The sequence below is a fragment of the Vigna radiata genome, chromosome 7, assembly GCF_000741045.1.
Source record: "Vigna radiata var. radiata cultivar VC1973A chromosome 7, Vradiata_ver6, whole genome shotgun sequence".
Taxonomy (NCBI): Eukaryota; Viridiplantae; Streptophyta; class Magnoliopsida; order Fabales; family Fabaceae; genus Vigna; species Vigna radiata.
In genome coordinates, this window is record NC_028357.1 from 43,764,975 (window position 1) to 43,782,632 (window position 17,658).

A 17,658-nucleotide genomic window follows, 5' to 3' on the forward strand; every position below is an offset into this window, starting at 1 on the left:
ATATGTGTGTGTGTGTGATGAGTGGCTAGTAGAATTCATTTTTTCAAAGCCTCTCAATAAGACTCGCGTTTCTGTAAAGTCTTGTTCACTTGAGTGGATTTGAGAAAGAATAATTGAGTGGATTTGAGAGAATTTGAAGATTTTTTTTTTTTGTTTATTTGAGTGAATTTGAACGTAAACGAAAGTGGATTTGAAAGTAAAGTTTACAAGAATTAGTGTAGAATTTAATTTATGTGATAGATTAAAAAAATTTACTTCCAAATTTATTCTCACTTATTTCTAAATCTATTCAAATAAACAACAAAAAAATTTATCTTCAATTACTCTCTTCCAAATCCATCCAAGTGAACAAGGGCTAAGTGATGACTAAACCATATCTTTCATTATTTTTAGTATATTTATGTTCATTTCTCTTCTCATAATCTAATATGATATCAAGAAATAATCCATAATGCTAATCATATTACCATCCATCTTCTAATCTATTCATTTTACATTCTTCATGGGAAAAACTGTATTTTAATGAATTATGGGTATTTTAGTAATTATAATTACACACATTAAAGGTTAATCATTTATTAATATTAATTTGTGTTTTAATATACACGTGACAATTACTAAAATTAAACACAATCAGTAATCACTCAATTATCTTAACAGCATAATAAATTTTAAATAAAACTACCATAATTAAATTTGTATACTAAAATTATAATTTAAAAATTACATACATCAATATTTATTATAGAGAATCAATTATTTATGATAAAATTGAGCATTTTGAAGGTGGGCATGGTAGAGTATAGAGTTTTGTTATATTAAAATGAGAAGTTTAGAAAGTGAATGATCAATCTTGTAAAAGGTTTTGTTGAATATAGAAAGAACTCGAAAGGAGCCATGTTGGATTCAGCGCAGCTATTAAGATATATAATTATGATTAAAGACAAAGACTAATTAGGTTTTGTTGGTCCAAAAAGTTAACGACATAAAGAGAACAATTCCATTCTTAGCCGACAAAGAGAATGATAATAAAATAACAAAATTAGTATTATTGGTATGATCATGACAAAAGCATTATTTTTTCACAATAATAATAAATTTACTACATTATACATATATATTAAATTTATAACTGGAAAAGAAAATAAGTATATAGACTTCATTTTCGGCATGTGTGAAGGTTAAAAGAAGAAACAGATGTAAATAAAATAGATAATAATACTAATAATAAATGTAATGCAATAAGGGACATAGTTGTGATAATAAAAATAGTCGTATAAAACTGTAATAGGAAAGAAATGAGAAAAAAAGAATGTGATTTAATTAATATAATTACCTACCAAAATTAGGTATTTTTTTCTGAACATATTTTACACATGGAGGATATCATATCAATCAGTCTGTTGGTGATTTTATGTATAATAATTACTAGAGAGGAATATATTATTTTGTTTATACAATTTCGTACTAAAATATTTATTTTTTCTAAGATATAATTCTCTCTCGTGTATATTATGTTTCATACTATAATAATGCTATTAATCTGGACACAGACAGAGACATATGTTTTCTCTGGTTGAATATAAAAAAGGTAACAAGGAACCTAATTATGGTGTTTATATTCAACATTCACTGTGACAATTAACAAATAATAATGGTATTAATAATAATAATAATTAGAGACAGAGACTAAGACTAATTTTGTTGTGTTGGAAGTAAAAGTAAACTACATGTGACAGAGGCATGCCATTGGCAGCAGACACATAGAAAGACACTTTCACTGAAATTCTAAAAGAATAAAGATTTGTGTTTTGTATATATATATATTTTTAATGTTTGAATTGAATCCTTCATTGGTTCTTGGTGGTCACTATCATTGTCTATTTCTATTGTTTTGTTTGCATCACCCTCCCTTCAACCCTTTTCTTAATTCCCTCTTTCTTCTTTGTTATATTTTACTTTGTTTATTTGTCTGTTGCGTCAAAGAGGCCCTGAAAACAAGGTTTCTGTTGTCAAGATTGGAGCTTTTTGCTCTGTGAATCGTTTGTTATCCTAACAATGCTTTATCCTCATCTGGGTATTTAGTTTTTGTTTAAGATGGTGGAAGAAGACCATTTTCCTGTGGGTTTGCGTGTACTTGCGGTTGATGACGACAGAACTTATCTCACAGTGTTGGAGAATCTGCTTCGCAAATGCCAGTATAATGGTTTGTTATCTTTCTGTTTCAATTCACGATTCTGCATTGGTTTTGCGTGTCATCATCCTACTAATAGTGAATTCTTGCATTTCTTTTACTTATTATTCTCTTTCCATGTGAAGTTTTGGACTCATGATACATGGATACCTTGTGGTTGACAATTGCAAGACCAGGATGTTCTTTCTTCATTCTCCAGAAACCATTTTTTTTTTTTTCAAGACTGGTTTTCTTGTGTCATAATAATAAGTATGATTAAGCGCTTGACAATTGAGTCTGCTTTGGTTTATCTCACATCAGATTTATGTTTGTTTGTTTGTTTGTTCCAGTTACTGCAACTACTCAATCAGTGAAGGCGCTAGAAATGCTGAGGAAAAACAGAAACGAGTTTGACCTTGTTATCAGTGATGTGAATATGCCAGAAATGGATGGGTTTAAGCTGCTTCAGCAAGTGGGACTTGAGACGGACCTACCCGTTATCAGTAAGCACAAAAACATTTTGTCTTCACATTCATTCAACTTGAGTATATTTTGTGTTTTCACAGAGCAAAAGTTTTGAGAGAAAATCAATCTCAGAATAGTGTTATGAACTTAAGCCCTTGCGTTTTTGTGTGTTTGTTGTTTCTAGTGTTGTCAGGGTACGGTGATAGAGAACGGGTGATGAAAGGTGTTATATATGGTGCTTGTGACTTTTTAACCAAACCAGTTCGAATTCAAGAGTTACAGAACATATGGCAACATGTAGTGCGGAGGAAGATTGACAGCAAGGATAAGAATAAGACTGCAAGTGAGGAAAAAGACTGCAGTATAGCATGTAAGTTTGCAAATGAGGAGGAACCGTGCACTGTTGCTGGGGAATGTAGTCAAGCCTTGGCACCAAAAACTAATGCTGACCAGAATATAAAAGTGGATCATAAAAGGAAAGAACGCTGTGAGGTTGAGGAAATGGAAGAAGATGACAAAGAGAACGATGAACCCTCCAATCAGAAGAAATCTCGTTTAGTTTGGGATACTGAGTTGCACAACAAATTTCTCGCTGCCATTAATCAGCTGGAAATTGACAGTGAGTGTGATAAAGACATGTTACTTTTCTAATTTTTCTTGGAACTTAGTGCGCTCCTTTGTCATATGGATTTCATAGCTCCTAATGTAAGGTTTCTACAACTGTTAATGCAGAAGCCTTCCCCAAGAAAATACTTGACTTGATGAATATTGATGGACTTTCAAGAGAAAACGTAGCAAGCCATCTCCAGGTATGAACTCTAAATTTCCCACTTTATCATAGTGGCTAATTTTCCTTATGAACAAGAGATCTGATGATTCATTAAAAAATGAACAATCAAAGTTTATGAACAGTGCACACAATGAACTAACAAGTCTGCTCTATATCCTGTGTTGTGGTAATTGTGCTTCTTTGTTTCACAGAAATTCAGACTCGGTCTCAAAAAGCCCAATCCTTACCACCGTATGGGTTCAGTTGATTGCTTTCGCACTTCATCTGAATCAGGAGCTATGTTGAGCACCACATTACCTTCATATGCATATGCACCTGGTGGAAGGTTTAGTGTGTTAAACTCTCCATCCTGCTTGAACACTCGAGGAATGAACTCATCTGCAATTGTTCAGGCTTCTCAGTCTCGAAACATTAACAGCAGCTCCATAAAAACACATGGAAACATGCACTCGTCTATGTTTTCTGCAAATCAAACCTCAAGCTTATTGCAGGGCATTCCAACATCAATGGAGGCTAACCATTTTAAGCCCAACAACTCAGCAGCTGGTATTAGGAGGTTTAATCCACTTGATCATTCAGCTGCACTTAAAGATTTCTCTAGTTTCTCGGAAAATATAGCCACTGTTAGAAATGCAGCTAATATATCTCTTCCTGGTCTCTCCAATAATCATTTACTTTTTCAAGGAATTTCCCAACTTAAACATCATTCTGAAGCATTCAGAAATCATTCATCTTTTGGAGCTGCTGCTGTGAAAACACAATCTTTTTATCCAAACTCCTGTGGTTATTCTAAAATGGGGGATGATTATAATAATAAAAGGTGGCAGGAAGCTGCTCCGATATCTACCTGTCCTTCAAATACTTCTGCTGTCAGTAACGTTTTCAATAATGATCAACTACTTCAGCATAACTTTAAGTTGTCCTCATCCAATTTTTGCAGTAGGAACAGTCCAGTTGGTTTTTCTTCCAGTGTTCCTTTGGAGGATGATGTCCTAGGTGAGATGCTGCACCAAGAAGGCTTACTTGGGAATATCTTACTAGCTTCGTGTTACACCAAGAATAACCAAGGAGGTTGCAGCAAAGACACAAGTCAAACCTTCAATTCCATAAATCCTGTCATTTCTCCTAATGGAGGCACCAGTCCCTTGGGACATAGCTATGAACAAAATAGTACAGTTGACAATAACAGAATTGATGCATCTTTGGTTGGCCAAATGAATGGGGTAAATCCATCAATCACAATGTGTAGTGAAGGTGAGAATTTCTATTCAATGAAGTCAAATGATGCGTATGTTTTGCAGAGCATGAAGTCCGGTGAAGGACTCATGCAGAATAGTTTGGAGTCCCTGGATGACATATTGAATGGAATAGACGAACAGGTATTTGATCAAATCTTTCTTCTTGCAATATCAAGTTCTTTTAATCCTGCCCTGAATGGTTCCATAATCTAGCTTGTTCTGATTTAAGGAATATAACTGTGTTAAACTGCATCATTTCATGAAATACTACTTTTGATTCAGGATCTAAATGCGATTATGTTGATGAATGAAGAGCTATAGAGTTTGATGCTTACCAAGATGGATCATGCAAATAACTCCTTCTGATTCCTTCCTTGAGTCATTTCATCGTGTGTAATATCGCAATGATGTAATTTCCTACTTCTCTAATGGACAAACTACGTGCTACTTGTACAGCAGTAACCGCATCAAATTTCTCCACTTTCTCAATGATCTGTTTATATAAAATAAACTATACATATGTCTTAACTTTTTAGTATTGGGTTCAGTTATATAATTTGATTTGAAATGTGGCATTTTTAATCTATGCTATAATGTAGACAAAATCTCTGTATAAATGTTTTTTTATTACTGTATGAATGTTGAGTGACATGTAGCATGAATAAAATAACTATCAGGCTCTGCTATGCAAGCATTATAAAATTTGCTGAAGTAGACATAACTTTTAGCAGAAGATATCATTGTTTATTTCACTTATCATTGTTTTAGAAGTATTTGATTTTACGTAAAAAATCTACTAATAGGGAACTTTGTGGTTTTATTATCTTAATATGGGAAGTGCATGTGCCTTGATAGAGAGGAGTTTCATTAACTTGTCTCTTTCACTTAAATGCAGAAATGAACCTTAGTGCAAATTAGAGAATGATATAAAAATAAAACGTTTACAACAAAATAACTTCTAATATTTTAAGTGTAACGTATGAAAAAGAATATTTCAAAGAATTGTGTAGAAAGACATTATATTCCGACGCACGCAATAAGAAAATTATAGTTATATTTACTAATTTGTAACTTATCATCAAAACCATACTTACAATTTAATTATAAAACATAATAGACAAATTATTTCTATAAGTAATAATATGGCAATTTTTTATTGAGTCACTAATTGATAGTAATTATAACCAATCGATACTGTTTCTATAAGTGTTGGGGGGCATTGATAACCAATTGATACTATTTATAACCAATCAATGTATATTGATAGTTTACAAAACTAAAACTTCAATTTCAATTCACACTAAAGTTAGATTATTAAAAATTTTAAAATGAGACATTTTAATTGAATTTCAGTAGTGTTATACTTCTAAAATTAGGGAATTGGATTGAAAATTTTATTCATACATTAGAAAAAACAAATGCTCCCTGCGTGTATTTACATTTTCATTACATTTAAATAATAGAATTTAAAAATATATAGTTTATAATTCTATTATTTATACAGATATATATAACTTTATAAAAATTTATATTACCCTACAATCAAAATACATCATTCAATAACTTTTTTGTGTATGTCTTTTGATTGGATAATTCTATTATGTGATAAATAAAAAATAATTTATTTATCCAATAAAATAATTAATTAAATAATTCTCTTAAAAAAAATTAAGCACTAGTTTTTATAATTTCGTTATTTTGATGAGTAATTAGTTGAAAAATATAAAAATAACAAGAAATTATTTAATCACTTATGTCATTAAATAAATTTTATTTATTTATTAAAAGAAAAAAAGTCTAATTAAAATATGAGATTAGGATATACACATGTCAGATGGAAGTGGTTTTTGTATCCTCTGCTTTTCAGTAAGATGATAATAAGGTGTTAATCCATATTTAATAATAATAATAATAATGAATCCCTTATAAAGAGTGATATAAGTTACTTCACTCTGTGGGTAGTAGCAGTATGATGTCAATGAGTAGCAGTATGATGTCAATGAATTACATTCACTGTACACGTGTACAATCAAAATTCATCCACGGTCACAACTCTATCACACTTGCAAGATCAAAATCGAACGTTGAAGCGACGCTAACCTTGAAACCTTGTACACCAAAACTGAAACAACCGTCTTTGGTGGTTTTTTGTTCTGACTCTGTTGTTCTTGTGAAGCGTAACCCAATAGCATCATTGACATTGCTGTGGATGGCGACGAAAGTGATGGAGGTAGTGAAAGGTCTGGACTTGAAGCGGTACATGGGGCGGTGGTACGAGATTGCGTGTTTTCCGTCGAGGTTTCAGCCCAGTGACGGCGTCAACACAAGAGCCACCTACACTTTCGGCGATGACGGCACTGTGAGAGTTCTGAATGAGACATGGAGCGGTGGCAAAAGAAGCTTCATCGAGGGCACTGCTCATAAGGCAGATCCCGATAGTGATGAGGCCAAATTGAAGGTCAGGTTTTGGGTTCCTCCTTTCTTACCCGTCATTCCTGTTACTGGGGATTACTGGGTTTTGTTCATCGATCCTGATTATCAGTATGCTCTCATTGGCCAACCTAGCAGGAATTATCTTTGGGTAAGAATCCTATTTCCCTTTTAATTCCGCTTGGATCATCACCATGTATGTTCCTTCGTATCACTAGAAATTGCAGATAAATCTGAAACCTTGAAAATTGTAGCCACAGAACAATTTTTTAAATACATATGGACACACACACACACACACTCTTAGTATAAATGTCTCAAATATATGATTGGGAGCTTTGATTTTCAGAAATGTGCATATAGCACTTCTAGAGAGGTCGTGTTAGATGGAAACAGACCTTGTGAAAAGGATATATTGATTTGTATTTTGTATTGTGAATGTGTTATTTAGTAATGATTTGGGGTGATTTTGGTTGGTAGATATTGTCGAGGAAGAATGAAATGGATGATGAAATTTACAAGGAGCTTGTTAAGAGAGCGAAGGATGAGGGCTATGATGTGAGCAAACTCCACAAAACTCCACACAGCAATCCTCCACCTGAGGGAGAAGGTCCTGAGGATACCAAAGGCGTTTGGTGGTTCAAGTCCCTTCTGGGGAAATAGTTATTATATCTGAAGGTGAAAGAGAGTGTTTCATATCAGTAATAAAAGTAAATGCAAAATATACAAAGGTCAGAATGATGATGATGATGATGATATGAACTTTGTAAAGTTTACCTTTGATGCTCTTATTGTGTTTGTTTTTAGTTGAATCCATTGTCTGAACTTGAATACTTTACAGCTCAGATTGTTTGTTTTTAGTTGTTCTTGGTGAGAATCCAGGATCTGAACTTCAATACCTTTTCTTTTACTTGTTATTTGTTGAATTATCTGGCTAAGTTATTGGGATTTTTGCCATTAATCCGCCAACTAACATCCATTTTGGTGTGGGGAAGATAAGGATATGAGAATTCTTTAGTATCAATGAGAAGTGTGAGATTCATCATAAATTCAGATGGTTTTTATGGGAGCAGCTAGAAAGAAAAGTAGAGTTGTTTCTGCGGAATTTCAGCTTTTTAAAAAATATCTACCAAAGAAAAAGAAAATATTATTTCAAAAAGCCAAGAAGAAAAAATAAATTATCTTTTTTTCTGAATTAGAATTAGGTTAATTTATATAAATTATCTTTTAGTGTGCCATGTTCAATAACCTTTCTTTCTATTTTCATTTCTTTTTTCATGTTTGAGGAGATGAAACTATAATTATGATCAACTTCTTTGTTTCCGAACCCTTTATGCTACTCTGATGGATGATGAGGTTGAATAATATTTTTTAATTCAATTACAAATTTGTAAGATAGATGGACGAGATTCATATGTTTTTGGTAATAAAATTAAAATGATTACCTATTTTAATTTATATTAATCACAATTAAAAGTAAAAGAATTAATTTTTATAATTAATTATCAAAACCATTCAAATATTATTATCAAACATTATTTTAGTGTTAAAAAATTAAGTGTCAACTTACAACTAAAGTAGTTAATAAAAGTAATAAATAAAATATAGTTAGTTTAGGATTGAGAGAGTTGTATTCAGTTTGATGGATATTTAAAAATTCTTTTTTAAACCCAAGTTAATTTGACTTATCAGTCCGAGCAAATTTTACGGTTTTATTTTAATAATTTTAATAAATGTTAGACGAATTTATGTAATATCATAGAATGTGCAAATTAACTAAAGTGAATTTGTTATAATTTAAACATGTCTAAGAATTTGAGTCCTACTCTTCCATGCGCATTAAATATTTGGAGGGATGCAATTTTCATGAAGAAACTTATTTATAATGTTATGTATAATCTGTATAATAATATAACATTCCATAAAATTAATTATTTTCCCAAAAACAGTTTTACTATATGAATTAAATGTTTAGTTATGGATTTTCAAAGTTTATTTTGTATAACTCATTATTTTATTCAGGTACTTATTTATAAATAACTTTAATTCTGTTATTCATGCAAAAAAAAAAATGTTTCTTAACAGAAAAAAAATATTTAAAGCAATAATTGTTTTTTTAATCATTTAAAAATTATTTAAATATATATTTTAATCTTTTAAAACACCTTTTCGGTTATGGTTAATAAAGAAGGAAATATATTTTCCAAATAAATAAATAAATAATAGTGTAGGCTACATTTACTGAATTCCATATCATAAACCAAAGATCAAAATATCTCTTTTGAGGAGTCCAGAATAATAAAATAAAATCACTGATCTAATCCAAATTACTATAATTTGTAAATTAATTTAATTTTTCAGTAGAGTTTTGTTGTTAAACGACCCTTTCTTGTGTAGTTGAAAGTAACGAAATGCCAAAAAGATGGTTTATGGTGGGTTGAAAACCAGTTTCAGACTATTATTTTTTGGATTGCAAATTCAGATTTTTCAATCTTTTAAAATCTATATTATATAAGTAAAACATAAATGTGATCTGGAAAAATTATAAAATACAGATCAGAAATAAATAAACAGATTTAATGAAATGATTCTAAAAAGACCAAAAGATTGGGTAAAACAGATTTTTTGCTCACCCTAGATGTAACAGTTGGAAAAGCAACAAAAACAGCAAACATTCCAAAAATAACAATGTAAGGCTGGCCAACGATTTATGCGCGAAAATGTGTGGAAATAGATGAAAAAAATAATATTTGTGAGTCAATCTCACTCATCAATTCGTTTTCCTGTTTTCCATTACATTCCCTCGAGGATTCTTCTGAGAAAAACTCGCAGGGAATGCCTGTTTCATCCATCCAATAGATCGAGGTTCGAACATCAGTTTTGGGTATGCATGCTTGTTTCTTTCTATTCTCCTTTTTTCATGTTTGAGGAGATGAAACTAAAATGACGATCAACTTCTTTCTTTCCACAAGAAAAAACTGATGAGAATGAAGTGGGATTATTCCAGTAGGCATGTAACATCCAAAAGGAAAATATTTAGAGAAATTTGAAACCATTACTATATGAGCACAAACGTAGGAATTTTAAGGCAAAATGAACGTTTAAAGGATTGATCATTGACTCGATTTAGTTTGGACTTTGACAGGAAAAGAACAAAATGCTCATAAGCTTGTTTCTGATTTTCTTGTTGGTTCATGGAATAGTAGCACAAAAACCTGCAGTTGAACCACAAGTTGCTTCCTCGAAATGGTCAACATTAAGTGGTTGGTATCCGTAGGACTTTTTGTTTCTCTGAATAATGGCTTCCATAGCTCATTGATGTGATTGTTTGTTGATGTTGCAGGCAATGAGCCTCTTGTAATAGCCCGTGGTGGTTATTCGGGACTCTTTCCTGAAGGCTCTCCAGACGCCATTACATTAGCACAAGACATCAGCATTCTATTTTGCAATCTTCAGTTGTCAAAAGATGGCGGGGCCTTTTGCATCACGGGATCTACACTTGACAATGCAACCACTATAGAGTTCTTCGATCCTAAGGAAAGTACCTACAATATTGATGGGAAGGACGTGAAAGGACACTTTTCAGTGGATTACAATTCCGAACAGATTAGCATGAATGTATCAGGTGAGTTAATAGATTATAAGTTGAAATAGGAGCAATAAAAAACTACGTACTGTTAGGTTTGGGCTTTGAAATTGAAGGTTTGGTCTGTGATCTGCAGTGGTTCAGGCCATATTTTCACGACCCAGTGCTTACGATGGTCTTGATCCTATTCTCAACCTTGATAGTCTGCTGAGCACCAAAAACCCTCCCAGGTTTTGGTTGAATGTTCAGGTTTTACTCCCCCTCTGAATTCGGGACCTTCTTTGAGAATTGAAACTCTACAAGCACCACGCTACATTCCTTAATTCTTTCTGTTTACCAATTTATTATAATATTCATTGCGTGTTCTGTTGCAGAATGCAGCATTCTACCAAGAAAAGGGAGTAAAGGTGGAAGATATTGTTCTGGATTTATTGAATTCCTATCGAATAGAATTTCTTTCAGCTTCAGATATGGGCTTCTTGAAGAGTCTCAGTCAGAAATCTAACAATACCAAGGTCGTCTTTCAACTTCTTAACGCTAAGGATGTCGAACCTTCAACCAAGAAGCCGTATGAAAGTGTTATAAAGGATATTGCTACAATCAAGTCATTTGCATCAGGCATAATAGTCCCAAAAGATTACATCTGGCCCATTAAAGCAGACAAATATCTGGGACTTCCCACCACAGTTGTGGCTGATGCCCATAAATCTGGACTAGAAGTCTATGCTTCTGGTTTTGCTAATGATTTTTTTGCTAGCTATTCTTATAACTATGACCCTACCGCTGAGTACCTTCAATTTTTCGACAAGGGAGAATGTGTTGATGGTGTTATCACCGATTTCCCATCAACAGCATCAAATGCAATATGTGAGATGTCAAATCTTCCACTTAAATTCACAATCTATTTCTAATTGGAAAATCACCTCTTCAACTTTCTAACAGATATTTTGTTTTACAGTTTGCTTTTCAAACAACAATACCTTGCCCAAAAAAGGTATATTATAAATCTTAAAATGTTCTCAATCATACCCCAGACGGACAAGACACGGAAAACAGGTGGATGACAAATTTACCTTATAAATTTGATTTTGTAGGACCAACTTTGGTCATAAGCAACAATGGTGCAAGCGGAATTTATCCAGGCAGCAGTGATCTTGCATATAAGCAAGCAATAGATGACGGTGCAGACATTATAGATTGTTCAGTTCAAATGACAAGAGATGGCATCGCCTTCTGCTCAAATAGCTCAGACCTAGGCCCAGATACCAACGCAATGACTAAATTTATGTCTCGATCTTCCAAAGTCCCAGATATTCAACCAAAATCTGGAATATTCTCCTTTGACCTTTCCTGGAGTGAGATTCAGAAATTAAAACGTAAATACTTCTAAAGAACTTCAAGGATTCAAGTTCAGATTCAACCTTTGAGATTTCAACAATGAAATTACAGTACAAATTTCTTGTTTCAGCTCATATTGTTAAAAACGGCGATTTCCAAAGAAACCCTGCAAACAAAAGCAGCGGTAAATTGATCACCCTCCAAGAGTTTCTGAAGTTAGCCAAGACAAAGGCAGTTCCTGGCGTTTTGGTAAACATTCAGGTAAGCAATATCACTAACTTTGGATTTCTCACAAAAATTTACACCAGTTATTAAGGTACATGTTAAGAAGGATGTGTTACTGCAATCTTGTTCCTTATATTTGAAAATTTTCTATCATTGCGAACTCCAATTGCCTCACAGAATGCGGCGTACCTTGCATCAAAAAAGGGTCTTGACATTGTGGATGCTGTTAGCAGTGCCTTGAAAAACGCCACCTTGGACAAGCAACAAGTCCTGGTTCAATCAGATGACAGCTCGGTCCTGTCTAAGTTTAAAGATAACCCGTCTTACAAAAGGGTAATGTTTTTGAGTGAAAAGATTGGTAGTGTACCCAAAAAAACAGCGGAAGAGATAAAAAAGTATGCGGATGCAGTGAATGTTCCAAAAACCTCTGTTATCGAAGTATATGCCTCTTACTTGTATCGATTGACCGATGTTGTTAAGGAGTTGAAAGATGCAAACCTCACAGTATTCGTCCGTACTCTTAAAAATGAATACACATCACTGGCATTCGACTATTGGTCAGACCCAAATATCGAGATTGCTACTTACATCCAGACTGCTATGGTTGATGGAGTAGTCACCGACTTTCCAGGCACTTCGAGTAGATTCGTCTGTAAGTCATTCCACTCTCAATGCCTAAGCAAAACAATAATGCCAGTTACTACGAGTCTAGCTTAAGCATTTCTATTATTGTTATCCGTATATAAGCATATGCTTCAACTCCATCTACCCTTTTATAACTTGCAGGGAGTCCCTGTAGCGATATTAACAATCAATTTGCTATCTTACCGGCCAGACCTGGTGATCTACTGAAAACCATCCCAGCCCAGGACCAGCCACAAGCGCAGGCACCACTTCCTCCTCTTCAGGTTGCAAACGTTGTTGATCCACCTCTTCCTCCAGTCAGCGAGGCTTCTAAACCGGCTGAAACTCGGCCTGCTGATGATGCTACACCTGCTGATGATGCTACACCTGCTGCCGACGGTCCTGCAGCTTCAGCCGCCACGGCAGAGCTTGCTAACTGTGGCCTCTCAGCGGTAGCCATTTTGGTGCTTGCTACGCTTTTGTATAGAAATTAATGTGATAAACCCAGCAAAATCTAGAGAACACTAACTTAACCCTAACATTGGTTCTACAATTACATTCCATCTTGTATCATAGAAACAACACGAGATTGGTTCTACAATTCTTATTAATGGGTTATTCATCAAGCAACCCATTTGCCAACGCTTGCATTTGGATTATTAGGAATTGTGTCAATAGTGCGATATAAACGCAAAATCCATGCCAAATTGCAAAATTTTATAAGCATGCAACGAAATACACTGCGTCCAGTATTTAAAGGGCACAATGCTGAAGGACATTGTATAGAATTATAATTATAATTATTAAAACAATTGCACATATAGTACTTAATCTTCTTTCTTCAAATGCAACCGTGACAACTTTAAATGACTTCCCCAATCATACAATTACACAACAATTTAAGAATTGGATTCTACTACCATCTAACTATAAATATATTTTTACATGAATGGAACAAGTACCATTAAGTAGCTTCAAACTCCTATAATAACCGTTGACGAACATTACATAGAAAATCAGAAATATAAACTTTGATATAGAATATTGTGACTAGTTATTCCGTGAAATGTACACCACAAGCGTGTTTGCTTAGACAGCTCGAAGATAACCGAATAGCAGAAGTTCACTTTAAGCCCATCCTGCAGGCAGGTTGCATGAAACAAGTTTAAAAACACCATGTTACAAAAGTTTAAGAACATCACAGCATCAAGAAATACCAGAAATTAAAATACAGCAACGCATCGACCATATGTCACACACTATTCGAATAGCAACAAATTAAAGTAAATTAGAGTTTCCAGGGAGGGTAGAAAGGGAAACCAAAACCATGCAGAACCGATCAACGCTACGTTCGTCGGACGATGTATGGAATGAGAGAGGAAAGAAAGAACCGATGAGATCGGGAACGGCGTTTTTCCCTTCTCTCACTCCATACACCTCTGACAAATACTACGTTGAAACATTGCCGGCGATGGAAATATCCGGGCGCGAATCATGGAGGCTCAGATCTATCACAACGACAGATCGGAAGTCGAAAAACAACACCGCCACTGATGGCTGCAACAAGATCACACAAGCGATAACGTTGCCTCGCCACCGGCGACCGATGTTTGACGGCGACCGACGCATCGGGTCCACACTCCAAAACAATCTTCACAGCCTCTTTTGGTTCAGAGAAACAGAAGAGAAGTAGGCATAGCCCCAGAGAATAAAAAGAAAAGAAAAAAGGAACAAGTAGTTTAGCAGTGTGAATTGAGACACAGAGAGTGAGAGAGAGAGAGAGAGAGAGGAAAACAAAAGAAATGCGCCAATTATTATTATTTTTATTATTATTAAGAAAATATGGAGGTGCAGGAAGCAACAAATGGAATAGCCACGAGATTAGGGTTTTGTGGAAGCATCAAAACAGAGACATCTCATTCAGAGACGGAGTGCGGCGGCGGCAACAGAAACCCTAATCTGCTCTAACATCTGCAGTGGCTAATATTTATATAGGGAAATCCAGCAAAGGTTGTTCCATCTTTTCCAATTCTGCCCTGCTGGTTCCGTTTGGTGCAGGACTAGGAGTGAGGTATTTTAGTCATTCAATAGTCAAGATTTGTGTTTCCCTGCAAAAACTACTAATTCTATTTTGTAAAAGTAGAAAAATATACATGTTGAGTCTTTAACTTTTTTACCTCTAAAATTGTTTTTATTAAAATAAAAAAATGTATAAAAATGATAATAATATTTTTATAGAAATAAAAATCATGATAATAATTATAGAAAAAGTTATCAAAATGTTATGAATAAAGATAAAACTGTAAAAAAATTGTGTATATGAAAATAGTTAAGAAGTAGTATATGTTATGTGTTAGTTAATACAGATTAAATAAAATTAATATTTTATTATAGATTTCGTTTTTAGTAGAGCTGTTAAAATGGGTCACAACTCGCGAGCCAACCCGGTCCGTCACGAGTTCGGACCGGGTTGTGTTTGAAAAATACAACCCACTTATATGCGGGTTAGATTTAAACCCGGCTCATTTAAACCCGGCTCATGCGGGTTGAACCCGTGGTGAGCCGAGTTGGCCCACCAACCCACCTACCTAATTTTATTTTTTTAATTTATTATTTTATTCATGAAATCCCAAAAAATAAAATATTTTCTTATACCAAAACAGTGATTTCTGCTCTCACAAATACTCTCACGATACTTGGTCTCATTTGACAGTGCTCTTACCCTCACTTTACCAAAATTTTTTCAAGGAGAATGTAAAACACCCTTCCTTTTTTTCTTCTCTTCTCTCCACATCTTTGTTTTTTCACTTCTTTTTTTTTTTTTTTCAAAAACCCTATAATGACAAAAATAGGGGTTTGTGAATTTGTTTTTTGTTCTGGGGGATTTAAAGACATGGAATGATTTTTTGGATGTTCTGACATGCTTGTATCAGATTTTGTTCATTTTATTTAAATAATTTGAGTATACATTATTTGAACAAGCTCTTTTTGATATCTTTGAATTTGGAAAATTATGTTACAGATTAAAATATTAATTTTTTGTTGATGTTGTTGAGTACTGCTTCTCTTTTTTTTTTTACTAATATTTTTTTATTGATTGTCGAAATTGTTCTGATATTAGGAAAATATTTATTAGTGAATTTGGAAACAAAAAGAACAAGGGTCAAGGGTTACAACAAGAACAAAAAATGATGAATATAAGAAACTTATTTGTATGTTTTTTGTGTTTGTTTTTGAATGACATTTGGATTATATTGTACTTTTTATTATTATTTTGAATTGTCTTTAACATAATTTTTTGGAAGTGAAAATTGTTTAAATTTAAATTACAGAAAGTTTGTATTTTTTTTATTTTAAAAAAAATATAATTAAATGGGCCAGTGAGCCAACCCGTTTACCCACCAATCCGTGGTGGGTCGGGCCGGGTTCAAGTTTTTTTAACTCGCTAATAAATGAGCCGGGTTGGGTTGGCTCACTAAGTGACCAACCCGTGGTGCGCCGGGCCGGGTTGAACCGGGTTACCTATTTTGACAGCTCTATTTTTGAGTCAGTTTTAATATAGTTCCATAAAATTAAAAAGTTATTTCAATTCTCAAAATTTAAAAGAATTTTTTTATCAAATTTATTGTTTAAAATAAAAAAAAATAAAAAACAAAGTTGTCATTTTTAATTTTAATCTTGAAATATGATAACATTGTCGCACTTAAATTACCATCACTAAATTATAACGACAAAATTAAGATAAAACAACAAAATTAATAATAATAAAGTAACTTAAAATCGTTTTACAACACGTCATTAATTTTTACAAATTGGATATTATAAACTTTATACATAATGAAATAGGATACAAATAAGATAATAAGATACAAATTTAAAATAATAAATTAATGACTAAAATAAAATAACAAAAACATAAAATAGATAAAAATATTAATAAAGAAAACATGATGCTTTTATTTATATTGGTTATATGAATATTTCAATGAATTATTATTTTAAAATTTCAAATTAATCCTGTAAAGTTTCAATTAATTTGTTGGCATTTTTATTATTAACTAAATTACAATCTCATTTAAAAGTTAATTCTCAAACATTTCTTTTAGTATAATAATACTTTAACAATATTTTTTTAACAATATTTTAACACCATCTATGTGTGATTATACGATTGGTCCATATTGGTGTTAATTATTATTATTATCATAGATTATGTAGTAATTTTAGACCTATAATAAAATGATACTTAGATGATATTGAAATGATACTTAGATGATGTTGAAATGTTATAAAGAAAATATTATCAAAATATTATTTTCTTTTAGATATAATGTATATTTATTTATATTTTTCTCTATTAAAATGTTAATTAATCAAAGTAAAATTATGACTACTTTTAGTTAAAGTGATTGTATTTAATTAAATTAAAATTTCAATTATTATTAAAAACTCGTTTAATGATATTAAAATTTATAAATTAAATCAAAATATAATTTCAATTAAATTTAAAATGTCTTAAACCGGTAACATCAACAAACACATAGATTAAAACACCTTATTAATCAATTATAATATAAGAATCGTCACTTTTTACTTTATTTGAAAACAAAAAACACAGATAAATATAAATCACAAAAATAATTAAAAAAACAAAAAAAAAATTATTTCATATAACCTCGTAATCTAGTTAAAAAAACACAACAAAATCAATCGAGGGATAATGTAAAAATAATATTAGAAAAACAAGTTAAATAGTATAACATAATGTGATCAGTTTTCCAAAGGTTCT

The 17,658-nt window shown here is 32.5% G+C and overlaps 3 protein-coding genes across 5 annotated transcripts; all 3 read left to right on the top strand.

Annotated features, from left to right (window-relative positions):
- The first annotated feature begins 1,778 nt into the window (after positions 1-1,778).
- LOC106766481 (two-component response regulator ARR12) lies at positions 1,779-5,234 on the top strand. Of its 3 annotated transcripts, none has more exons than XM_022783820.1 (7): positions 1,779-2,206; positions 2,524-2,676; positions 2,823-3,257; positions 3,371-3,447; positions 3,620-4,651; positions 4,730-4,807; positions 4,949-5,234. In XM_022783820.1, the coding sequence occupies exons 1-7, from the start codon at positions 2,098-2,100 to the stop codon at positions 4,985-4,987; spliced, it is 1,923 nt and encodes a 640-aa protein (XP_022639541.1). In that variant the 5' UTR covers positions 1,779-2,097; the 3' UTR covers positions 4,988-5,234. The 3 variants fall into 3 exon arrangements, with proteins under 3 accessions (XP_022639541.1, XP_022639542.1, XP_022639540.1); XM_022783821.1 differs by having other exon boundaries at positions 3,620-3,984; positions 4,369-4,807; XM_022783819.1 differs by having other exon boundaries at positions 3,620-4,807.
- Positions 5,235-6,626: 1,392 nt separating this feature from the next.
- Positions 6,627-8,013, top strand: LOC106767150 (temperature-induced lipocalin-1). Its single transcript, XM_014651985.2, has 2 exons — positions 6,627-7,247; positions 7,577-8,013. Exons 1-2 carry the CDS (start codon positions 6,636-6,638, stop codon positions 7,757-7,759), a joined length of 795 nt encoding a protein of 264 aa, XP_014507471.2. The 5' UTR covers positions 6,627-6,635; the 3' UTR covers positions 7,760-8,013.
- Positions 8,014-10,423: 2,410 nt separating this feature from the next.
- Positions 10,424-13,860, top strand: LOC106766482 (glycerophosphodiester phosphodiesterase GDPDL7-like; the record flags this gene model as incomplete). The annotated part of the gene is made up of 8 exons (XM_014651206.2): positions 10,424-10,721; positions 10,819-10,931; positions 11,057-11,549; positions 11,641-11,676; positions 11,777-12,058; positions 12,151-12,281; positions 12,423-12,897; positions 13,032-13,860. Coding segments are annotated over 8 exons (2,160 nt in total), but the record flags the coding sequence as incomplete, so codon positions are not given.
- Positions 13,861-17,658: the final 3,798 nt, after the last annotated feature.